General features: G+C 38.2%; 4 protein-coding genes across 4 annotated transcripts in view; 2 read left to right on the plus strand and 2 right to left on the minus strand.

The window, feature by feature from the left end:
• LOC6040047 (F-box/LRR-repeat protein 16) overlaps positions 1 to 2,628 on the plus strand; it is a 98,054-nt gene extending 95,426 nt beyond the window's left edge. Inside the window, 2 exon segments of the mRNA XM_038252992.1 lie at positions 730 to 883; positions 885 to 2,628. Coding sequence (XP_038108920.1) covers positions 730 to 883; positions 885 to 1,028 — 298 coding nt within the window. The 3' untranslated portion in view covers positions 1,029 to 2,628.
• A 4,668-nt stretch (positions 2,629 to 7,296) lies between these two features.
• LOC6040049 (DNA-directed RNA polymerase III subunit RPC8) lies at positions 7,297 to 17,407 on the minus strand. The gene is made up of 2 exons (XM_001849469.2): positions 17,172 to 17,407; positions 7,297 to 8,029 (listed from the first exon to the last, which is right to left on the minus strand). Exons 1-2 carry the CDS (start codon positions 17,280 to 17,282, stop codon positions 7,421 to 7,423), a joined length of 720 nt encoding a protein of 239 aa, XP_001849521.1. The 5' UTR covers positions 17,283 to 17,407; the 3' UTR covers positions 7,297 to 7,420.
• A 142-nt stretch (positions 17,408 to 17,549) lies between these two features.
• Positions 17,550 to 20,209, plus strand: LOC6040050 (serine/threonine-protein kinase RIO1). Its single transcript, XM_038252372.1, is given in 5 exon segments — positions 17,550 to 17,740; positions 17,743 to 18,439; positions 18,441 to 19,120; positions 19,883 to 19,968; positions 19,970 to 20,209. Coding segments are annotated over 5 exon segments (1,677 nt in total). The 5' UTR covers positions 17,550 to 17,679; the 3' UTR covers positions 20,123 to 20,209.
• Positions 20,210 to 20,246: 37 nt separating this feature from the next.
• LOC6040051 (ATP-binding cassette sub-family G member 4) overlaps positions 20,247 to 25,870 on the minus strand; it is a 65,852-nt gene continuing 60,228 nt past the window's right edge. Inside the window, 3 exon segments of the mRNA XM_038252371.1 lie at positions 20,247 to 20,779; positions 20,782 to 20,809; positions 20,877 to 21,133. Coding sequence (XP_038108299.1) covers positions 20,469 to 20,779; positions 20,782 to 20,809; positions 20,877 to 21,133 — 596 coding nt within the window. The 3' untranslated portion in view covers positions 20,247 to 20,468.

Raw genomic sequence — 25,870 nt, forward strand, 5'->3', positions numbered from 1 at the left:
TGATCTTTCTTCATATTATACTGGATTTTGGATTTCTTAGTTGTACAAACTTTTTTTGCACCTTTTTTAATTTCGTAATAGTATTTGTTATATAACTTTTTATAGAAATCATCTTTTCATGAGCTTTTTGTAGCAAAATGTTTGGCATGAGTTTCTGAACAAAACGTAGTACTAGGTTCCTTTAAATTTTTTACATGTTTCATCACAAAATGTGCATAGTGCCCAAGGGGTGTAAATACTTTTTTACATACTGTATTTTGAAGAGCTGAGAAAATTTCCTAGAATTTTCTCTTGTATAAGACTTTGAAAAATCGATAAAAAGTAGTTTTTCCAAGTCTGGAGTTATTTTTGAAACGTCTGGAGTTATTTTTTTTTTCCAAATTTCAAACCAAATTTCCAGTTTTTGCTTTTTGGGTGTTTTAGAAACCGCCTTGAGTCAGGGGTAAAATCTTAAAATCGAACCAATAGTTTTTGACGCAAAAAACAATAAAGATATCAAAATTTTCGAAAATTATAACCCAAAAGAGACTACAACTCTGAAACGATCCATTCCATATCAAAGATTTGGTAAACTGCTTCTCGATCATGAAACACCATGCGTATCCAATAAATGTATTCAATTTGCGTTATATTTATCAGAATAGACCTTGCATCTTATACTTCAAAATTAATCAACTCATCATAATCAATCTAACTAATTCTGCAAATCCCTCCCTTCCCTCGTTCCAGCTGCGTCCACATAACCGACATCGGCGTCGGCTACATCTCGACGATGCTGTCCCTGTCGGCGCTGTTTCTGCGCTGGTGCACCCAAATCCGGGACTTTGGCCTGCAGCACCTGTGCTCGATGCGGAACCTGCAGGTGCTGTCGCTGGCCGGCTGCCCCCCTGCTCACCTCGTCCGGCCTGTCCAGCCTGATTCAGCTGCGCCACCTGCAGGAACTGGAGCTGACCAACTGTCCGGGCGCGTCCCAGGAGCTGTTCGACTACCTGCGGGAGCACTTGCCGCGCTGTTTGCTGATCGAATAATGATCCGGTTGTTGTTAAGGGTTGGTCCCCTCCCCCCCAAGCTACTGTTGTGTCCACCCCCCCCCGCTCCCAACTCGAGGAAGAGAGCAGAGCAAGGCAAATTTGTATAGAGAGAAAAGCAAACATTTACCTGAGGCGTGTTTACTTAAAGCCGTTTTGCAAGTGATTACAAATAAGTTGACAAATTAAGCATAATTAAAAAAAAAGCCCGCGTTACGCTAAGCAAATGAAGAGACAGATTACTTTTAATGCCACCGTTGCCACTTTGGATAATTGTGTGATCCCCTCAACCACAACCCCCTCTATTTCCACTTCTAGAAGCAAAGAGAGACATCCTAACAAGCGCTAATCCGCACAGCTTGTACTCAGATAGGCAAATTAGATCCGTACAATTATAGTCTTCGGAGAAGCGCGAGCGCGCACGTGGGATTCACGTTGAAGGAGGGAATCGTTATAATTGATTGGCTGGCGTGAAAGTTCGTTTTCCGATCCCCAGCACCCACGTGGCAATCAATCAGTAGAGGGTGAGTAGGATGGTACCAGCAGAAATTGTTTACCCACCACTTCGCGACTCTATTTGATAGAGTCTATAACAATTGTTTAATGTGAGACTTGAGCAGACACGAAGAAAGGGTAGATTTTTTTTAATTTCCAGATTTGCAAGACGATGTTTTTTGTTGGAAGTTATAAATGATGCCAAATGAAGATGGATATAACGTGTCAATGACCCTGACCACGTGCCAGCTCTCTGAATACGCGCTAGTCTTAACTGCCTGACACTGAAGAATTCCCAACTCTCAAGAATCTTTACTAATGAGCCTTCTGTCACGCCCTTTCTAATAGTGACACTCTGCTGTTACAATGTCTCCCTCTCCCCAGTCCAGTAGAAAGCTAATTAAATTAGGACGATGCCTTTGATTACTGTGGCCCGGCCATGCTTCCAGCTTTGAACCTCTGAGCAGCTTTCGCGATAATGAACCCATCATTGTTCCGTCTTTCTTGTCCGGACAGTAACCAAACCCTTCTTTTCTCCATACAAAAAGATGTCACACTTCGATGGTCTTCATTGGATCTGTTGTACGGAAGTCGATGTAAGGATGTAAGGTGTTCATTGGAAGACAAAAAAAAACCATTTCAAGCAACTTCAAGCAAAGTGTCTACATGTTTCAAGCTGTTTCTACGAATTTGCGTGACGATTGGTGTACACACTACTAATGCGATAATGGCTGTGTAGATATAAACAAAAATATGTCGTAAAAAAGCCCCTCGAGATTAGTTTCCGTTGAGCTAGCTTATAGAAGTGATTTTCGTCGTCCCCTTTTCCCTCAAACTCGTTTGTGACCATTTTTGACGAGAGTGCAATTTGTGCAGCGTGTGTCGAAGTCGAATTTTGTGAGTCGTTTTAATCAAATCATACTAAGAGAAACATAGTTTATTAAAACAAAGCTAATCACGGTTAGTAATATTACCAAAAACAAACAAACAAAAACGCTAAACTAAGGAAAAACCCCTCCCCCCACAAACAAAACAAAAAAAAATTGTTATGATACATTACCCTACTGTAAAGTGTTGGAAGCGCTGAAATTAACGGCAGAAAAAACAGAATATGTTGTACATATTTTTTAAATGTAAGCGAAACGAAGCCACTTGTTGAACGTATATTGTAGAGTCCTATTAAAAGTAACATTATAATTAAAAAAAATAGACGAGAAAGAAGAAAAAGCGCAGTGAACAAAAAAAGTCCTTAACAAAAAAGTTTTCTTACCAGTATAAATGCGATCCTAACTATAAATTAGCAAACAACAAATGAAACTATAGTAAGCGCTCGCTAGTTATACTAAGCCCTCCCCTAAATAGTTGACGCGGTCGAATAAAAAGACAGCAAGAAAGAAGAGTTGTTGTAATGTTGGCTAGACGCAACGGGAGACCATGTTCCAATTTCAAAACAGAGTAAATCAAAAAATCACATGTGAGCAATTCTTGCTGGAATCAGCCTTTTTAAACATGTAAGTTTTATTTTGGGTGAAACATTCGTCCCAATTAAATGATCAGAAGTAACCTTTTGCGTCTTTGGTTCATTTTTATAAATCTGAATATTATTTTTTACACAAACATACACAAACAAATTGAATGAACATCACGTTTTGTTTTGTCCTCTGAGCCATAATTTTAAACTTATTTTTTTAATTTTTTAAGGTATTTGAAAATCTTGCAACCCGGTCTAGAGTTTCGATCAGGTGAAACGAAACTATTGGCACTACGCCCCCCGGGGCATGGCCTTCCTCTAACGTGGGATTTCTGCTCCAGCGCCTCTGACGAGACAAGAGAAACCGGGACCGACGTTTTACTTCACCATCCGATAGAAGCTCAGTGGATAAGGCGGGAATCGAACCCGCGTCTCATAGCATCATCGGGATCGGCAGCCGAAGCCGCTACCCCTGCGCCACGAGACCCACTGGTTCGATCAGGTGAAACGTACGCCAATTCTTGGAAAACTTCTGTTCACCTGAATCAAATTGTGAATCGACAGATTGCTTGCTCCCGACCTATTTTTCGATCGATTTCTGTGTTTCTACGCAAAATTGTCTCGTGAGTCCCTATGCGCCCTATAAGTCCCTAATCACCCCGGTTAACATTTAAGCACCCTTATTTGTAATCTTCTTGCAAATAAACAGGTAAACAAGATAAAAGGTTTCGTATAACTCATGATTTCGTAAATAATAGAACATACTTGGTGGGACAATTATGCGTAGAAGTTCAACGATGGGACAAACAGACTTGGTGTTGTTTTCAATGATTTTCTTAACAAAGTACTAGATTTTATGTATTTTTCGGAAAGTATACGTAAAACTAAACTGAACAATGATAAAAAGTCAGAATCGTTTAAAAATGACATGGGACAATTATGCGTAGAACAGCGTCTGCAAAAAACAGAACTTCGTAAGTTACGGCATTTTCCATAAAGGTGCTTCAAAAAACTCGAGTCGTGGTGTCAATATGGCACTGCCTTCCCATTCCACCTTAAGCTTAATTTAATTATTTTGTTGATTCTCGAAATATTTCAGCCAAAACTTGTTTCTTCTTTTACAACCACTAGATCATTTTGTACATTTTTGAGCCCTTCTAGACAATTGTAGAGCTTGTCAAAATGAACATTTTTATTCTTGAAAAATGAATTTTGGTCAATTCTATCAAAAGTTATGGGCAAAAAACGATTAAAAAAGGCTCATTTTCAAATTGAGATTAAATAAGTTAAACAAAAAAGACCCCCGAGATATTTTCAGCAAATGTACTCTAAAATGTGTACTTTCAGATGCTTCTAAGAGCGAGGTCAAACTCCACCACCTTTTCGAGTTATTCACATTTCAAAATGGCGTCTTTTTCGTCGTATTTTGGCAATAACTTTCGTTTTAAAGGTCCGATTTCAACTCTCTTGGAAGATAAATGTGTGTTTTGATAAGCTCTACAAATGTTTAGAAGACACCAACTCGCTACGACACAAGCCTGAGTTGATAAATTCAAAAAACTCATTTTTTCATAAACACTTCAACCTAAATTACAAAAATGGCTCTAGAAACTTCCCGTTTGAAGATAGAGCTTTGTGCTCTTGAGCAAAGTTGCTCAGAATGGTGTTCTCTACAATTTTTCTGAAGACACCAAAGCGCTATCTCGTCATCCCGCCAAAATAAAAATTCTGAACCACCCTAAAATTTGGACCACCCTAAGCCCACCATACCAAAAGATGTCCCTATTGACCCTGATCATTTGTCCCCAAGACACCAAAGCTCTAAATCTTAACGTGTGGCCGCTATCAATTTTGTCACGCTAGATTTCGGTTTCGGACCACTGTGCAGTCATGAAACTAGATTAAAGAACATATTTTACGAAAAAAAATCATTTTTCTTTATTTTTGAATCATTTGAACTGTCATGATTTTTGAAGAATGTTGAGAAAATGTTTATAAAATGTAAAATGTTAAAAAAAAATGTTTCAATTCCATTCTGGAAATACTTACGCTACCTGCTGGAAAAATTCTTTAGTGACGAAACGGCCCTTTTCTTCATGCTGAAAGTTCATTATAACACTCATTTGACTCCTGAAAAGTTAAAAATTCAGCACTTGTATCGTTAACTATTACATTTCAAAACTGTTTTAGAGTTTGACACCTACCTTGACGGCAAATATCATTCAATTGGAAAAATGTTGCATGGAACTCGTTGCAAAACTTGATTTTTTCAGCACTCGTCGTATTTATCCAACTCGGTGAACATCGTTGGATAAATGTACGACTCGTGCTGAAAAAATCCTCTTTTCGCAACTTGTTGCATAAACTACTATTAAAAAATTGCAAGAGTTCCCAAATGAACCGGTTAGGCTAGGTTCACCTATAAACTTGGTTCAGCTTAAACCTCTCTTTGTGGTTCAATCCTGGTTCAGTGAACCATGAACCATGGCTTAAGCCAGGCTAACCAGGCTAATGAAAACCATAGCAATAATGCTACTGTGTAACAAATATTATTGTGTAACAATGTTGCAATGTAACATTCATTACACCGTAACATTGCTACAACACATCATTCGTTACACCGTAACATTCGTTACACCGTAACATTGTTACACCGTAACATTGTTACAACGTAACATTCGTTACACCGTAACATTGTTACACCACAACATTCGTTACACCGCAACATTCATTACACCGTAACATTCGTTACACCATAGTATTCGTTACACCGTAGTATGATTACACCGTAACATTCATTACACCGTAACATTGTTACACCGCAACATTCGTTACACCGTAACATTGTTACACCGTAGTATGGTTACACCGTAACATCGTTACACCGCAAAATTCGTTACACCGTAGTGTGAGTACACCGTAACATTGTTACACCACAACATTCGTGACACCGTAGTTTGGTTACACCGTAACATTGTTGCACCGCAACATTCGTTGCATCGTAGCATTCATTACACCTTGACATGCGTTACACCGTAATACTGTTACGGTGTAAGACTATTACGGTGTAAGACTATTACGGTGTAACACTGTTACGGTGTAACACTGTTACGGTGTAACACTGTTACGATGTAACGAATGTTACGGTGTAACAATGTTACGGTGTAACCATATTACGGTGTAACAATGTTACGATGTAGATTTAGGGTTAAACAGTGTCACGGTGTAACAAAGCTTGCCGTTTAGCCTAACATTCTTTGATCAGGTTCAAGCCAGGTTCAAGCCTGGTTCAAGCCAAAGGTTTATTTCGGCTGGCCTCGCCTGGTTTGAACCAAATGAACCATGGCTCTCGGCACTCGGTGAGCCTGAACCGACGATGCTTGCCGAGGTGTGGTGTGAACCTGAACCAGAAAAATGAACCTAGCCTAGCCGAAGGCTTAGGCTCGTGGGAACACTGTATCGTTTTTCGCTACTGAACTGTAAAAAATTGGGACATATCATTTTAAAAGAAATTTAATGTACTTTTCGAATCAGCAATAACTAAAAATGGTCATTTTTACATTTAGAACATTTTTTTCCAATTGAAAATTTCGTTTTTTGTAACTTTGTAGGGTTAGATTGTAACTATGCTCTACATTGTTGTGACGTTGTGAGTAGACAATTACAAAAAAATGATATATAAACATAAGGGGTTTGCTTGCAACCATCACGGGGGGTTTTTTTTTTACTGGATCCCTTTTACATATATCAAAATTTGTAAGAGTCAACCAAAGATGCTAATGTATCCTCTGGAGTTTTATAAAAACGTGTCAACTAAGTTTCGCCCAAATAAAAAAGAAGCTTTTCAAATGGCTGAAATCCTCGAGAATTGCTCACTCGTTGAATAAGTAAAAAAAAGACCGCCCATGTCTGACTGATTTTTCGAGCTCCTAGGAAGAATAGTCGTCGCTATTTTAAAAAAGTGAAACAAAAATCTGCATGCAAAAAAAAACCAATTCCTCCCCCCGGAAACACACCTTCACCCACGGCAAAACTTAGACACTCTCTCTTTCACTCTAGACTCGTTCACTCACTCACACATGATACTGTAATACCCATTTAATAGGCTTTTCTCGAACCATCACCTACTAACCAAAACACAGAAACACAATTCGTCTCCAAGTGCAGATGGTAACTTCTCACCACACCACAAACTCATCCCCATTCCCCGCGCTCCACTTTTTGCTAATACTAGCGTTTTTGAGAGGAAAAACTTACGATAACAAAAGAAGAAGAAGAAAACACACACTCACAAAAAGCGAATATTTCCAAGAAATGTAATAAATAGTACTCTATATTACAATAACTATTATATGACAAAAAAGAAGAAGTAAAATTACAACAAAACCAGAAAGCTGATATTAAGGAAACATCCGCCCCCGTAGTTTTATTCATCTTCTTCCATTTCTTCGCCACCGTCTTCTTCGCCTTCTTGTTCCTCCTCGTCGCCTTCCTCCTCCTGGGATTGCGTGACCCACCACGACAGCAGTCCCAGTCCCGACTCGTTGATGGCGGCCATAATCCGGTACGGCGTCTTGTTGGCATCCGCCGTAGTCGCACTTGTGCTCGTGCTGGACGCCGTCCCCGATCCCGCCACCTCCTGGTCGGGCGGACCAATCGGTGAACTCTCCTCGAAAACTTCCCCCGAAACGCGAAACTTGATACTCTCGCCAATGTCCATGTACAGGTCGTGCTTCTTGCCGTCCTCCAGCGGATACTCCCACACCCACGCCTGTTCTGCCTCCTCAAAGCGCGAAGGATGCTGCAGCGCTGAGGGTGGGATTAGGATGTCGTCGAAAAAGCCGAGCGTCACGTGGACGCCCTCGCGGCTGCAGCTGCGGATTTTCCCCGTGATGACGTCACCGATCATCGGGCGGAACACGATGTAACGGAAGTTGACCTCGGTGTGGGAGGCGCCATCGCCGGGCAGGATTATGGAGTCTCCAAGTTTGACGATGTCCTTGAGGGCGATGCAGAGGCCGACGTTCAGGAGGACCTGGCAGGGTTAAAATAAGAAATTTCTCAATAAAATTCCTAAAATTTAAATTTTTCGGTAGCATTTCATTCAAAATTTGACAATTTAGGCTCCTGTCAAAATTCGGGTTCGGCTAATTTACCATGGTTTGATACTTTTTCTGCTTTGTGGCATGACGTGTGCTTTTTGCGTTGCTTTTGCGTATTTTTATTGGATTTACTATTTGTGGTTAGTGTTTTCTGTTCTTGATTAATCTTTTTTGTTCTTGTTTCTATTTTCATGAGAAGTTCCTTGTTACGGGCGTTACTGAAGTTGCATAGTTACTGACGTTACTGCGTATAAAATAGATGAATAGATTTTTAAGTAGGGGCAGTGGGCCCGCCTAAGTAAAATGCGCCACAAACCATGGAAAAACATACAGATTTATGAATTCAGTGTAGTAGGCTTATGCTTTGGGATGTTCCCTTCAATGTTGTATACTTGGTTTATGAAAATTTTTAGCTTAAAACTATTTTTGAGCCACTTTAAAAAAAGTTTTTTTTCGGCTGCTTTTCCTGGGTGCGGGCCAGAATGGGCAACCCTGCGAGGCAGAATGGGAAAACAAGCTATTTTGTCTAATAAAACGTTGAAGGAGATAATAAATGATTAAAGGGACCTTTCTAACATAGTTTCCATGAAGTTAGACCACTTTTTATGAAAATAGTCACATACCAATACCAAAACAAACATTTTTGAAAATAGTTTTAATATGTTGAAATATGACACTATTTTTACAAATAACCATTAAAACAACTAAAAAATCAACTAATGTTGCATTAAACGTGATTTGTGAAGCTACCAGGAGTGAAATAATCCATTTAGCTCAAATTTCGTAACTTTTGATTGTTTTTATAAGGCAGGAAAAGGGTGGTCCATTCTGCCCCCAAGTGGATTTTAATTTAACACTTCCACCACCAAGCCTCTAAATGATTTCAAGGTTCCGTTGTTGTTTGATTACCTTCGTAATAGCTCCTGGTAACATTATAAACATTGAACAAACTTTTTCAAACCATCTCGAAAGGAGAAAGCTTATTTAAAAACCTCGAAATAAACAACGTTTGCGTGGTTTTTCAATAAATTTATATTTTTGCTCATAATTCGAAAAAAAAAATGAATTCAAACGTCGTTTTCAACACACGCAGCACCGAGGTGTGTCTCAATGCGCCGCTCGATGGCCTTCTCCAACAAATCTTCCGGCTGGACCAGCTTCGATATCGTCCAAAACGTCATGGTTACCGCCCTGGATGGCGCTGCGCAACTTTTCCAGTTTGCCTGTGCCGCGCTAGCACTTTCCTGCTCATCCTGCTTTTCGAAGACACAAATTTTGCGCCAAACACAACAACAAACACGCGCGGTGTCAAACTGTCAAATCAATGTAGTGTAAGAAGAGGTGGCGTTGTTTTGAAAGTAAACAATCGTTTATGTATTTAATTCCTAACGCTAATTAATTAAATAGTTTAATTTCTTACTACTGTCCTGCCCCTCGGATGGTCCATTCTGCCCCCAAGTGGATTTTAATTTAACACTTCCACCACCAAGCCTCTAAATGATTTCAAGGTTCCGTTGTTGTTTGATTACCTTCGTAATAGCTCCTGGTAACATTATAAACATTGATCAAACTTTTTCAAACAATCTTACTTTCGAGAAAGCTTATTTAAGAACCTCGAAACATACAACATTTGCGTGATTTTGCAAATAATTTTAGGGGAGAGTGGGAGACTTGATCCCCTTTTTTGTATCGCCCACAACTCTGTCAATTTCTCACAAAACTATGAACTTTTGCATGAATTGAAAGCTTAAACATTCAACTATGTTTGGCTGATAAGGGTATTTAATCAGAAAAACTCTTCGAATCATGCCAAGCGTTTTAAAAAAATATTTTAAAACGGCATTTTCAAAATGTTGGGGGTAATTTGATCCCTCTTTCAACATTTTGGAGAAATCTGAAGCAAAATGTTTCTTTTTCATCCAAACTTTTAATTTTCTTTAAGTTACAGCAATTTCACATTAAACATGTACTTTTGTGTTCAAAATATACAAGTTTAGCATGCATAATATTTAAAAACTTAAAATTTTCTTTTTTAGACAAAAAATGGGCATGTTTACAAAAGCTGGTAATTTTTGTTTACAAAACTTTTGAAAAATGGTTCAAACTGCAGTAAGTTATGTACAACTATACTAAAGGAAACTATGCACGAAAACCCAGCCCAATTATTTCATCTTGTGGCTGATTCCAATGACAGTAAAAATGCAGGGATCAAGTCTCCCTAAACGCACTTTTTTAAACAATTGATTGTAAAAATAGTATGACGATAAATTTAACGTCAAATGCGTAAGGGTTTTGGAGTTGATATGTTTATTAAACAATTCACGTGTAAAAAATATTTTTTTGAATAATTTTTGAGTGTTTTTACACTTATAAAACCGAAGAAAAAGATCTCTTGGAAGTTTTTGTAGCACTTTTAGAAAAATGTGTGTAACTCAATCTTAAGATTTTTAATTTTTTTCTTTGTTTTCTACAATGAGTTTTACTCAATTTCGCACAACTTTCTAGAACAAATTCAATTGTTTTACCCACATGCTGACGAGATACAGGCTTGGGATCAAGTGTCCCCGGGGATCAAGTCTCCCCACTCCCCTACATTTTTGCTCATAATTCGAAAAATGCAATGAATTCAAACGTTTTCGGTGTGGTGATGTTATTTGATAACCTTTATAAGACCCTTGCCATACAGTTGGTATAAATCTATTCTAAAGCCCAAAACCAAGGGTGGCCCATTCTGCCCCCCTGCCCCTAATTGAGTTATTATTATAAAAAAAAATCGAAAAATAAATCTACTCTATTTATTTTAAATTACAGATCATGGAACGGTGAGGGGCTGACCCATCAACCTGATTGCTATTTGATGTGATAATCGATTGGTTTGACGAGGTAATGTTTACACAAAGATCATATTTATATAAACAAATTAAACTAATGATACTTTTTGCCTTCAAAACAGGATCCAAATTGTGAAGTGAGCGATGGATAGTCCAAGCTGCTGGTTGGCGGTTGAAACTGAAGCATTAGTTTTAGCAATCCTACATTGAATTGTAATTTTATTATGAAATGTTATTCTTTTGAATAAATGACTTTTTGCCTTCCTCACGTTACTGAGGAAAGGCTATAAAATCACTCGAAAAATGAACTTCTCAATTATACCTCCTAGACCCACCTTCATGTACACCTATCGACTCAGAATCAAATTCTGAACAAATTTCTGTGTGAGGTGTGGGATATTGATCATTAAATTGTCACTCGATTATCTCGACATTGGCTGAACCGATTTTTTCCGTTTTGGCGTCATTAGATGCGTCTTGGGGTCCCATTATTCGCTATTAAAAATTAAGTACTTCAAAAGTTATGCTAAAAAACGATTTTAACAAAAGTCCGGAAGAGCATGCATGAGCATGAGCATGGTTGACTGCCAATGAGCTGCTACTCTGTTATTGACAGATCAGCAGAAGTTACACAATGAACCAACAGATGAATAGTGGGAGCTAATCATCCTCACTGTATAACCCCTGAAGATCTCTGCTTTTAGTCAATACCGGCGCCCCCCAAGGAGATGCAGTTCAACAAAGGTAGGAATGTTAGTCCGATAGTTGAAGTTGCAGACTCATCAGATACAGAGTTTGTTGCTCTATACCTGTTGACACCGCGTGAGACCGTTGAATCCACAGCATCTCCTTCAGGCATCACGGGAAGTGGGGGATTTGTGTTAGTAGGGGAAGGAAAGGGAAGGTCAGGATTCATCTTGGTAGATGATATGACCAGAAAGTGAAACATAATCGTTGCCTTCCGAGCTTCGACGTTACGACTTATCAATTCTTCAATCGCGTATTTTTTTAATTCTTACCGCCGGCGTGCCATCCGAGCAACGATGCTATGGGATGGGCTTCCAAAACTAAATGAACTTAGATTTACGTGTTACACGATGTCATGTAAACCTCAAATAGTGTTCATATACCCAACTATTTCAATTAATTCTAAAAACTTCGTTGAATTCTTCGCGCACGATTTATTCACAGCAAACTTCACCACGAATTTACCCCGTCCGGAACGCGAGCAACCGACTCAACTCACAAAAGTCCGGAAGATTGTTAAAGGGTGGTTTTTGTAAGAAAACCCGTGATGCTATATATTTTCAGAAAGGTATTTGAAAGACCTATCAAACGCGTCCAACACATTGAAGATCTGACAAATCTATCAAAAGTTATAAGCACTTAAGTGTTATTTATACGCTTTTTGGAGGCTGGATCTCATATATTTTGATAGAAACGTTGTCAGGATCTCTCATGCGGCCAATCGTAGAATGGGTATTCAAAAGACCTTTCTAACGCGTCCAAAACATTGAAGATCTGACAACTCTATCAAAGTTATAAGCACTTAAGTGTTATTTACGCACTTTTTGCATTTTGGATAGCACACAGCAAAAAATCCGATGGTAAAATCGCATGCAAAAGCATGCACATCATCTTTGTCAAAATAAACACTTAATTTTTGCAAACACAACAAAAAGTTACAACCGACGGGATTCAAACCCAGCACCTCGCCCAGCACCAACAGTATGGACTGGCGCCTTAGCCCACTCGGCCATCAGACAGATGAAAATCTGTAAGGATAAACGCATATATGAGCTTGACATTTCGGTCAAATAGGTTTCCCATGCTGATGGGCTACATATTTCAGGGTGTAAAATCACATAAAATTGCATAAAGTAATGCAATATTTATTTTACACCCAGGCCTTTTACAGGCAGCTGGATTACTACTTTTAGCTGTGCACCCTTTAAATGTGAAGAAGGCGCCAACCCTGGATTAGGTAACGTTTTTAAGATATAGCCACCGAAAGTTTGATGTTAGCAAAATATTTGCAGTTTTTCGTTTTTTTTTAAATAGTGCCCATTTTTTTAAGTTCAGAAAATTTGCTATAAAATTGTTTAAGACACAGTGAAGATTGAACCTCTGTTTGCTTGGATACAGCGGTTTAAAAAAAAAAAAAAAAAGAAACAGCAAAATTAAAGTTTTCTAAATCTCATCCAAACAACCCACAATTTTCTAATGTCGATATCTCAGCAACTAATGGTTCGATTTGTGATGTTATAACATGAAACATTCTTAAAATTTTCCGATCTTTTCCGAAACAATTTGTTGGATTTTTTATCAAGACTAACAATTCAAGAGGGTGTAACATTGAATGTTTGGCCCTTTTGAAATGTTAGACTTGACTCAATTTTTTAAGTATAGGGTAGAGTAGTCATCAATGAGACACGGGGAACAATGATAAAATGGCTCTCACAAGTCGTAGTTTCAACCAATCAGGCTCATATTTGGGGGAAAGTTGTATCTACTGGATACACGTCTGCCATAATAGTGGCTTTGGTTATGGACGCTCCCTTACAGGGCGCCGACTTTAGGGGGCACGGTACTTTTTGCCCCCCCTAAAATTTGGCTGGGGGGGCAGCCCATACATTGTGCCCCCCCAGAAATTTTGGAAGAAAAATATTTTTATTTCAAATATAAAAAAAACACAAAAATAATTGAAAATAATATCTAAAACTTAAATGGAACATTGTTTGTACTCACGAATAGAATTCTTGTAAGCGAATCCGTAAAATAGCTCAAAAACATTTGTTGTTTTCGAAATCGCTGAAATTTTTCAAACAAAATCGTTTTCAATTTTCTGGATTTAGATGCATTTTTTTTTATTTCGACAACGTTTTATCTATACCACTGTGCTTCTAGGAAAATCAGTAAGCTTAGTACAAGAGCACAGAGGCATCTGTATATGATTTGAGAGATGTCGTCAACATACGTCAACAACGTCATTTTACGGATTTGCTCATAAGATTTCTATCTGTGCATGTTGTTCCAAAAACAAAACCAATGTACTTTTTCCATAGCACCTTACCTACAATCAAACTTACGCAAACTCTTGCGAAAACAATCATCAAGTTTTCAACGCAACATTCTGCGATTTTCCATTGTAGATCAGGATTTAGCGAATATAAATTGAAACATTTTTCAAAGTTATCATTTGTTGGCTGCTTTACATTTTCAAAAATTCTGATAAATTCAATTATTTTTGGGTAATTTTAGAAAGGATTTGAAAAGATTTCAAATACATTTGTTAACCGTTAACCGTTCTATACTAATTTTAGCCGAAAAATACAATTGCTTCAAAAAAATAAATTTTTGAAAACTAGCGCACCGCTTTACTGAGAAACCGACAATTAAAACATGATCTGAGACAATTCCACATTATAATCTTAAAAACACAAGTGTATCGCCTTCTGAAATTTATGATCGATTTAAAAAAATAAAAGGCTATAGAAATTTTAAACGGCACCCTCACAAAATATGCCAAAAATCAGGAAGTAGAAAATATTACTAAAAATAGATGATTAAATTCTTGAATTCTTAAATTCTTAAATTCTTAAATTCTTAAATTCTTAAATTCTTAAATTCTTAAATTCTTAAATTCTTAAATTCTTAAATTTAAATTCTTAAATTCTTAAATTCTTAAATTCTTAAATTCTTAAATTCTTAAATTCTTAAATTCTTAAATTCTTAAATTCTTAAATTCTTAAATTCTTAAATTCTTAAATTCTTAAATTCTTAAATTCTTAAATTCTTAAATTCTTAAATTCTTAAATTCTTAAATTCTTAAATTCTTAAATTCTTAAATTCTTAAATTCTTAAATTCTTAAATTCTTAAATTCTTAAATTCTTAAATTCTTAAATTCTTAAATTCTTAAATTCTTAAATTCTTAAATTCTTAAATTCTTAAATTCTTAAATTCTTAAATTCTTAAATTCTTAAATTCTTAAATTCTTAAATTCTTAAATTCTTAAAAAATAATTGATGTAAAAAATAATTGATGTATCATAATTTTGAAATTTTCGATTTTTTTAAACATTGAATTTTATTGTTATTTCTAAATTTCTGATTGTTTAAATTTCTGCTTTTGATTTCTTAACATTTTCAAGCCATGATTTTTTTACGTTTTTCTAATTTGTAAATTTCTCTGGAACGACGCAACATTTTTGGAATTTTTTTAATAAGCAATTTGTAGGTTTAAACTAAAAATAGATGATCAAATTCTTGAATTCTTAAATTCTTAAATTCTTAAATTCTTAAATTCTTAAATTCTTAAATTCTTAAATTCTTAAATTCTTAAATTCTTAAATTCTTAAATTCTTAAATTTTAAATTCTTAAATTCTTAAATTCTTAAATTCTTAAATTCTTAAATTCTTAAATTCTTAAATTCTTAAATTCTTAAATTCTTAAATTCTTAAATTCTTAAATTCTTAAATTCTTAAATTCTTAAATTCTTAAATTCTTAAATTCTTAAAAAATAATTGATGTATCATAATTTTGAAATTTTCGATTTTTTTAAACATTGAATTTTATTGTTATTTCTAAATTTCTGATTGTTTAAATTTCTGCTTTTGATTTCTTAACATTTTCAAGCCATGATTTTTTTTACGTTTTTTGTAATTTGTAAATTTCTCTGGAACGACGCAACATTTTTGGAATTTTTTTAATAAGCAATTTGTAGGTTTTGTTCAGATCTACAAAACGCTTTTTGAAGCTTTCAAAAATATTGTAGGGTTTAAGAGAAATCTACGAAACAAAAAGCGTAACGCCACCGCGTAAAAAGAGGTTTCTCTGTATGATTATTTTTATTTGGAGTATTGAATTTGGTGTATCTGTTATTTTTTTCTAAATTGCAGATTTGAAAATGAATGTTTTTTTAAATGTGTATTTGTGTTCTTAAATTTCTGAAGTTCAAAATTTTTGCATTTTACTTTTGTTTTTATTTTTAGAATTTTTGTATTGTTGAATTACTAAATATCTGATTATTTTTATTATTGACTGTTTCTTCTAGAAAATAAGTGAGAATATGCCAATGAGAAGGAATTCGCCTTCCAAACATATAAAAATTCCCTTAATCAACATTCTCAATCACGTTTTAATAAATTATCTTTTTCTAAAAAAAATGATTCCGGATAAAAAAAATCGTAGCACATCGTAATAAAATTATTAAAATTCGTGATATACAGAAACTTTAACATCTAATCGCCACTCTTACCTATCGATTTCGGAAAACAACCGTGCCCCCTAACATTTTGGACTAGTCGCGCCCCTGCTCCCACAAAGTTATTCATAAATGTTTGATTCTGGGGTGTAAAAGTAAATTTTGGATAAAAAATACTTTTTCGCTCGTAGGCTGCCATTTACACCAAAACTAATATTTCTTCAAATTTCTTTCGACGTTCCTTAGGGATTGAGTTGGGCTACAATGTCTTTTCATTAGTTTTGGCCAAATTTAAGAATATACCCAGAATCTAGGGCTGTCTCATTGTTCCTCACTCATTTCAGCCCATGGATAACAATGAGACACTTCGATTTTCTTCATTAAACTTTTCAAAATCTATGGAAATCTTCCAAAACATGAATTGAAAAAGATTTTTGGCATATTTCTAGAGTTTTTACCTCATTTAACCAAAAATACAAAGTTATTTGGTGTAAATATATGGATTTAACAAAATCTAAATACATTTTAGCATAACTTTTGTTAATTAAATTTTCATATTGGCAAAGTTGCTCTAAAATGTTCAAGGCAAGTCACCTGCTACGGAACAATAAAAAAACATGATGGTTTACTAGAAAAGTATTGATTTTCATAGAGTGTCTCATTGTTCCCCAGCTGTCTCATTGTTCCTGCCAAGTGCGTCTACAATGAGACAGTTGAATAACTCTGCCTGTAGATGTCGGATCGATCTCATATTTTGGTCAATGTTAGAACACACTAAAAGAAAATGCAACAAAAGGTCATTCAAACATGCTGATGAAAAATTAGAAAAATCGTTGAAAGTTGAAAACCAAAAGTGTCTCATTGATGACTACCCTACCCTACTGCTTTCGAAAAGATCAGAAAATTTCACGAATGTTTCATGTTTTAACACTGAAAATCGGACCATTAGTGTCTGAGATATCGACATTAGAAAATTTTCTATCGTAATGTAAAACCACGGACGTGGTAAAACCTTTTATAATTAGAAATAAATTACTTACCTTGTTAGCCAATTTTCTATTGACTTCATCCTTGATGGCTTCTGGAAGTTTGAGATTGAACAATTCCGGGGCAATCCGCACCGTGTCTTTTAGCTCGGCCAGCACAAACATGTTGCACTTATGTTGTTGCTGCTTAAATAATTAGCAAAGCTTTTTGTTTGAATCAACTTTAATTGATTTTTTGGGAAAAAACTACATCAAACCGATGTAAAGCAATTTGAACAACACGCGTGTCTTTGTTTACGAAGCAAGGTGGAAGTGAGAAGCGAAAACAACACCGGTCTTTGCTGCAGTACTAGATTACTGTTGTCAAAATTGATAGGGATGTTCATTTTTCTCAGTGCTAATTTCCAATCAGTACTAGAATCTGACAGATCTCGGCCCAGAATAACAAAACCTCGTGCGCGATTTCAAAACAAAACGTGAATTTTCGCGATGAGCAGTTTTACGAATTTTTAAGTTTTAAAATCAAGTTAAAAGTTATTAGTGGTCCGAAAAATCAACCAAAATGAGTGCCGCCCAGTTTGAGGACGCGGTGGAGGACGTCAGCCAGTCGCTGAACATCATCTCCTGAAGAAGGTTGAGCTTCCTGATCCGGAACCCGTCGCACCGGTTGTGACCACCGAAGTCGCCATCGCCGATGCCTTGTTTGGCAACTCGCGGTATCGGTCGGAGAATCAGCCGTTTGATGACGAAGAGGAGGATTACAGTGACGACAGTGACGGGGAGTATTACTGCTTGGATGTGGACAACGTGCGGAAGAACCAGCAGGCAAATGTGCAGCAGTCTCACACGAACGTTCAGGGTTCCAGCCAGAAGGTGTCCAACTTTCAACCGGCCGATGCGTTGTTTAAGAAGTTTACCAACAAGATCAATGTTGAGAAGTACGAGGGACCGCTGGCGCTGCCGAATCATGCCAAGAATACGTTGATTGAGAACCAGCGGAAGACGGAGAGCGACCGGTTGAGGAGTAAGGACAAGCAAGATCGGGCTACTGCTGAGCAGGTCATGGATCCCAGGACCAGGATGATTCTGTTTAAGCTGCTGAACCGCGACATGATCTGTGAGATTAACGGGTGCATCTCGACAGGAAAGGAAGCTAACGTGTATCACGCGACGGCTAAGACCGGCATGGATTACGCGATCAAGATCTTCAAGACTTCCATCTTGATCTTTAAAGATCGTGACAAGTACGTCACCGGTGAGTTCCGCTTCCGTCACGGTTACAGCAAGCACAACCCCCGCAAAATGGTCCGCACTTGGGCCGAAAATGCGCAACTTGGTACGGATGAAGAAGTGCAACCTTCCGGTTCCGGAACCAATCTTGCTCCGTAGTCACGTCCTCGTTATGGAATTCATCGGAAAGGACGGTTGGCCAGCCCCGAAGCTGAAGGACGTCGAACTAAGCGGTTCCAAAGCTCGCGAGCTTTACCGAGACGCGGTCGAAATGATGTGGACCATGTACAGCAAGTGCAAACTGGTGCATGCGGATTTGTCCGAGTTCAATCTGCTCTATCACGAGGGCAAGATCGTCATCATCGACGTGTCCCAGTCGGTGGAGCACGAGCACCCGCACGCGCTGGAATTCCTCCGCAAAGATTGCACCAACATTACCGACTTTTTCCGGAAAAAGGACGTGTCGACGATGACGGTGAAGGAGCTGTTCGATTTCATCACCGATCCGACCATCACCGAGGAGAACATGGAGGAGTGTTTGGAGAAAATGTCGGAAAAGATTGCAAATCGAAGCTTCGATGAGTTCACGGAGCAGCAAAAGTTGGAGGAGGCGGTTTTCAAGCAGATTTTCATTCCGAAAACGTTACACGATGTGTACGACATCGAGCGGGATATCTTTGGGAAGACGAACAAGGACGAGCTGGTGTACAAGACCATCACGGGGCTTGATGCGAACCTGCAGGTGGCGGAGAATCCGGAAATTTTGCAGAATGGTGAGTTTTGGTGCAGCTTTCAAAATGATTATCACCATTCGACTATTTTGTTTTATACTAAATCAATGTGCCTATTAAATTATTCAAGATTAAACGCGAACTGAAGCAATGTTTTTTTTTTTTAATCTAAAAACTCCGACTCTAAGCGTTTAAACCTTGAAGACGTTGACTTGACAGTTCTGATTATACTAGTTCAGATCAACTCAAGCCAAACAATGTGAAAGGAGCAATGTAAATCTTTAAACAAGCAGTCTATACTACTTGTTCTTAACACTGGAACGCCCAACGCATGTCCAACTTACACGGACGCCCAAGTCTCCCAAAAAAGGTGGAACGGTAACTTCAACTCGCTGGTTCTCGGGCATTACTCAACCGATCGGGACGATTCTTGCTTCTAGTGCTTTGTAAATATGTCTAGATAAACCTAAAATTTTGCAGAACTTGATTTGATCAAATCTGTATTTTCTGCGACCGAAAACATCATTCCACATTTTTTTAAACAACTGCCTCTGCGGAATTTTTGGCGATTTTTTTTACGCGCGAAAAAAGTTGGAACGATTTTTGATCGCAAAAATTACAGATTTGATCAAATTAAGTTCTGCAAAGTTCTAAAATCATCTAGACATCCTAACAAATCACTGGAAAGAAAAATCATCTTGATTGGTTGAGTTATGCCCGAGAACCAGCGAGTTGAAGTTACCGTTCCAAATTTTTTGGAGCCTTGGGCGTTGGAATGTTAACAAACCAAACCATTTTTCACAGATCCCGTGTCATCGGCGGCCGAGGGCAGCGAAAGTGGCGACGACAACAGCTCCTCCGACGCGAAGACGACGGAGACGGCAAAGCGAAGAAATCCTCCACCACTGCAGCCCGGGGAAGAACGAAACGGCCGAGGAGCGCAAAGCGCGCAAGAAGGCCGTCAAGGACGACAAGGCCGAGAAGCGGAAAACCAAGGTCAAGAAGCACGTCAAGAAACGCAAGGAAAAGATGGGTGGAGAATAAGAAGTGATGTAGAACTTGGTTGAAGTTTTTTATTAAGGAAAAAAGAGGTTTATTTCGATTGTTCAATAAAACTTTGTATAAGTACAATGAAACTACCTTAAAAATTTGCTGTTTTGTCATGCTATTTTTTGGTCCTAAAAGAAAACGAACTGTGCTGCTACCTCAGTTTTGCCCTCTTGGAATGTTACTGCTCTAATGCTATTGCTTAAAACGGTTACGGCTACCTTCCTAAAAACGTTACCCGAGTAAAAACGGTGTTTCTTCCTATTCCTACGTTTCTCTATACTAGCTAAAATTTGATCACATTTGGGTCATTGAATTGTTGCACTGCTCAGTTCTGCACGCTTCACTTGTAGAACCGTCTCCTGAGGCTGAGGTAGCACAGCAGTCGGTAGAACAGCGTCATCGAAATCAGGATGCTCAGCTCGAAGAGGAGATTCGTGTTGTCTATCCGCACGTAGTGCAGCAGAACCTTCGGGTCGTCAAAGTGACAGTACATTTCGTTGCAATCGAGCCGCTGCCGGTCGTAACCGAACACGACCAGCACGACGGACACGATGCCGCCGCGGATAAAGGACACCCGCATCAGCCACTGCATGATGACCGGAATCTGCGGCGCAAAGTCGAACCCGTAGATGGCCAGCCCGAGGAAGGGGCGATCGTGAGCGGACCAATCGCGGATCCATTCTGAAATTAGAAAAAAAAAACACACAATTAATCTTCCAACTCCCAAAAAAACGCTCAAAAATCTCACCATCACATTGAACGTAGCGCCGATCATCAGTCCAAAGCCCTCCGCGCACAGCGATACGATCAACCCGACCAGGGTAAACAGCGCGTAACGGAACAGTTCGGCAGGAAGGCCAGCCAGCCAGTACACGATCAGGGTGAAGATCACGTTGAGGAACACTTGCACGGGTAGTCGGGATAGGGTGAGCGCCAGATAATACGGGAACAGGCCGTACCACCGGTTGAAGCACTCCTTCTTGACCAGCTTGACCTCGCGAGGATCTGTAGGAAAGAAAATGTTTATTAATATCTGAATGTAAAACCATGCGTCTCCATTTAGGCCGTCCAAAAAAAATGAAAAGTTGTCAAATCTTCGGTGCTCACCCCTAGAATGATAGATTAGGATATCAGGAACAATGTTTTCATACAACAAAAAATTTCCAAAAATGGTTTACAACTCGCGCGCGGGCTTGAATGAAGAAAGTGCATTTTTCGAGTATTTTCAGAAATGCGCGTAACAATCATACTAAAGTCATTCAAATTTGGTCGCCTTGGACTTCAAGTTATAGTTTAATGTCCCCTGAACAAATTTCTGTACAGACATAGTCCATAAAAGCTTGTGTTTGGGCATGGCAGGGCGTTTTAGGAAGAAAAATTTGTATTTTTTATCCAAAAATTTTCAAAATCGCCTACCAAAACAAGCCAAAATTTTGCAGCCTAATGCAATTTGCATTCAGCTTATAGGAAATTTTACGGAGATCATTTTGCTTTTTTAAACATACAATTTATGTCCACGCAAAGCCGAGATATTTGTGTTTTAGTGAACAAAAAGTGACGAATTTTCAAAATTCTTGATATATAAGCGTTTTTAGCATAAAACATATGCTACTTTGATCACAAATGAGAAAGCATATAATTTGGATATTTTTATTTTGTTCGCTCAAAAACGATATTTGTTAATAACATTTCATGAAAAAACATGAGATTTTCTTACAATGTGACGTAAACAACAAATAATCATAAATCAAAATTAATTTTACCAAAGATCATAGCTTCAAGCTGTGAACGTGATTTTTTTTGTATGTACATTCGAATGAAACAAATTCATTTAAAAAAAACTTTTTTTTTTCAAAAATAGCTACCCACTAGAGCTTTATTTTTGTTCATATCGAGAAGAGCACAGAGCAGTACTTAAAAAAGCAAAATGATCTCCGTAAAATTTCCTATAAGCTGGATGCATTAGTTTTGGCTGCAATTTTTTTGGATCGTTTTGGGAGGTGAATTTTGAAATTTTTTGGCTAAAAAATACAATTTTTTCTTCCTAAAACGCCCTGCCATGCCCAAACACAAGCTTTTATGGACTATGTCTGTACAGAAATTTGTTTAGGGGACATTAAACTATAACTTGAAGCCCAAGGCGACCAAATTTGAATGACTTAAGTATGATTTTTACGCGCATTTCTGAAAAATACTCGAAAAATGCACTTTCTTCATTCAAGCTCCGCTGACCCTATTTAACATGCTCCATACAAAAACAGTTTTTTTTTTTGTGTGGACAATAATAAGTGCCAAGAAAAAAAGCTGCTACACAAGCACAAAATAATTTTTTCGGGAGGTGGACTAAAAATCCGATTTTGCGTAACGTAATAAAAACGCTCCTTTGATAGTTTGTCGCAAACTTGTGCCAGAGCCAAATGTATGCAGGCTGACATTTCTGCAAAGAAATGCAGGCAAACTGTCAAGAAGTTTGTTTGTTTGCGAGTTGTGTTGTTGTTGTTTGTCGTAGTCTAATAGCTTCTGGAGAAAACGCGATTGAAACTTTTCCACCAATTTCAGTTTTCTACGCATAATTGTCCCGGAGGTGAATAATCAACATATGTGTAACGAATCGCCCTAGTTAGCAGTTTGTCACCCTTCTTCAACACTTTAATAAAAATAAAGTAGCAAATTCCTAAATCATAGGAATTTTGCCTCCTTTCTTTATGGAACCATCCATAAACAACGTGGACACTTTATTGGAAATCCAATAACTAAATAAGGAAAGAGGAAAAAAATCCTAGAATATTGGAAACTGGTACCTTTTTAATTTCCGTGAACAGGTAAACAATGTTGTTAGAATGACGTCACAGTGCGCCAAACACTAACACATCTGTTCTGAAAAAAACGGAATACACCTATGTACACACTCTTGGACTGTTTACACTTTATTCCAGATCGTTCTGTCAAAACAAACGCACACGTTTTTAGTTTGCTCTCGAAGTAAAACTGTTTTTATTATTTTTTCCTACGCGCGGTACCTGTGGCCACTCTGCTGCTTAACCTGGTCGGTGCTGACAGGTTATGGGCCCAGGAAAGGAAATCGGTGAAACTGAATTTGTTTGACGGAAAGGTGGAGCGGAGCTTTGGAGCAACAGCTGGAATCGAGAAGTGAGGTTAAGTCACCGGAGCGCTGAAAGATGGAGAAGGGGAAGGTGGACTTCAAGCGGCTGGGATACGAAAACTACGAGACATGGAAGCAGCGGGCCAGGCAGTTCCTCACACGCGAGGGTTTGTGGAAGTACGTCGTCGGAGTGGTTCCGCCGGTGAAGGAACGATCGGACGAGTGGATCGAGAAGAACGAGTTGACGTTGCAGACGATTGGATATTTGGTGGATGATTCTCAACTGAGGTTGATAAAGGACGCAACGACTGCTCAGGAAGCGTGGGGAGTGCTGAAAAATGGCACAACCAAGACTCGTCGGTGGGCAAGGTGTCGCTGATAAAGAAACTGGCCAAGTTGGATTTGTCGGAAGGCGGGGACATCCGAGACTACCTCACGGAGATGGAAGAACTGTTCGAAAGCTGGAAAACACGGGTGCGAACATAGACGAGGACATCAAGGCGGCATTCATGCTGGCGAACTTGCCCGAATCGTACGAGAACACGGTGTCTGCGATTCAAGGAAGGATGGACGTGTTGACGGTCAAGTTTGTCAAAACCAAGCTGCTGGAGGAGTATGGACGCCGGAAGGACAAGACGTACGAGGATGACAAGGCAATGTTGGCAAGGAAGGGACAGCACAGTTCACCGAGATTCGACAGCAAGCGAGAGTGCTACGCATGCGGAAGTGATGGGCATTTGGTTCGAGACTGCGATCTGGTGAAAAGGTTCGTGGTGAGGCGCAAAGAACAACAGAAGCAGAGCACTAGCCGCTCGCGTCGACGACAAGGACGAGGACAACTTGTGTTTCGCGGCGATTCAGGAGGAGTGCGGAGGAGGAGATTGGTACTTAGACTCCGGTGTCTCAGTACACATGACTGGCCAGATCGACTCGTTGAACCAACGTAAACGGAAGTCTCAAGAGGTGAAGCTAGCTGATGGGAAGGTATTGAGTCAACTTTGTCTGGGTCGGTTAATTTTTGCGCACTGAATGGAAGCGAGGGTTCATCTACGGTGAAGTTGAATGATGTGTTGTATGTGCCAGGGCTTAAGGTGAATCTTGTGTCTGTGAATTCGATCACGACGAAAGGGCTCGATGTTATGTTTAAGGCTAAGGAGTGTCACATAATGAAGGATGCAAAGGTCGTTGCGAGAGGCCGAAAGATCGGGAAGTTGTATAAGCTGAACGTTTAATTCTGCTGTTGATTTGAACTAGCGCGTGAAAGAAAAGTTTGTTGAGGTGTTTAGCGAGGAGGAGTGTTGTTAGAATGACGTCACAGTGCGCCAAACACTAACACATCTGTTCTGAAAAAAACGGAATACACCTATGTACACACTCTTGGACTGTTTACACTTTATTCCAGATCGTTCTGTCAAAACAAACGCACACGTTTTTAGTTTGCTCTCGAAGTAAAACTGTTTTTATTATTTTTTCCTACGCGCGGTACCTGTGGCCACTCTGCTGCTTAACCTGGTCGGTGCTGACAAACAAGACATAGGGGAAATTCTTTGGGATAATCTCCTATCTTTGGCAAGTTAGGCACTCGCTCCTAACACCATCCAATTTTCTGATTTTCACTATTTAAACAACTAATTTTGCAAAACATTTGATAGAAACTAGCTTGCTTTTAATTATTGATCTATTTATCACTCGATTTCAGTTGAAAACGCTTTTAGTGAGCTGTAATGAAATGTCAAAGTGCTGATATGGCAACATTAGAGGCACGCTGGAATTAGATGCTGTACCTCTAATGCATCGTAAAACTAATGATTCCAGGAAACAAAATACTTGGTGGAACAATTGGGTCCTAAAATTAAGCTCAAGTTAAGTTAATGTTCACTACGATAAAGCTTATTTTCTGAGTACAATGACACTTTGTACGACCGCAATGGATTAAAAATGGATTTTAAATCAATTAAAAAACAGTTCACGGCCCTTGTCTTGTTTTTTGCAATAAAATGAAAAATGGTTTTAATCGTGTTTTTAGCGTTGTACATAAAAATTACATACACAGCAAATTCTGATGTTCGTTTTCAATTAATATTTCATTTACTGAAAATTTCAGTAGTGCAGATTTCAGTTAATTTAACTGAATTCAGTAATGAGAAATTGGTGTGTAGAGCTTAAAAACCCTATTATGCGTAGAAGTCTTCTGTCGCTCAAATCAAGTCCGTACCATATGTAATTTTGTCAATTATCAGTTAACGATGCAGTTTGGTTGAAAATCACGTGAACTATCAGAAAAAAAACAATAAATTTTAGTAGTTCTACTCCAGAAAACCAAAGCGAATTCCACTTTTAAATGAAAAATACGAAATTTGAGCTGAATTGGTTATTTCACTCCTGGTAGCTTCACTAATCACGTTAATTGCAACATTAGTTGATTTTTTTTAGTTGTTTTGATGCTTATTTGTAAAAATAATGTCTTATTTCAACATATTAGCATTATTTTCAAAATGTTTGTTTTGGTAAGTTACTATTGTTATAAAATTGGTCTATCTTCATGGAAACTATGTTAGAAAGGTCCCTTAAGTCATTTGTTATCTCCCTTCAACGTTGTATTAGACGAAATGGCTTGTTTTCTAAGGTGGCCCATTAGG

Source organism: Culex quinquefasciatus, chromosome 2 (assembly GCF_015732765.1).
Source record: "Culex quinquefasciatus strain JHB chromosome 2, VPISU_Cqui_1.0_pri_paternal, whole genome shotgun sequence".
Lineage (NCBI taxonomy): Eukaryota > Metazoa > Arthropoda > Insecta > Diptera > Culicidae > Culex > Culex quinquefasciatus.

Excerpts from the sequence above, each read along its gene's own strand:
- LOC6040049 (XM_001849469.2), bottom strand. The coding sequence starts at position 17,282 with ATGTTTGTGCTGGCCGAGCTAAAAGACACGGTGCGGATTGCCCCGGAA. Across the intron at positions 8,030-17,171 it reads ATAGAAAATTGGCTAACAAG|GTCCTCCTGAACGTCGGCCT; the intron begins GTAAGTAATTTA and ends TAACCCTGCCAG.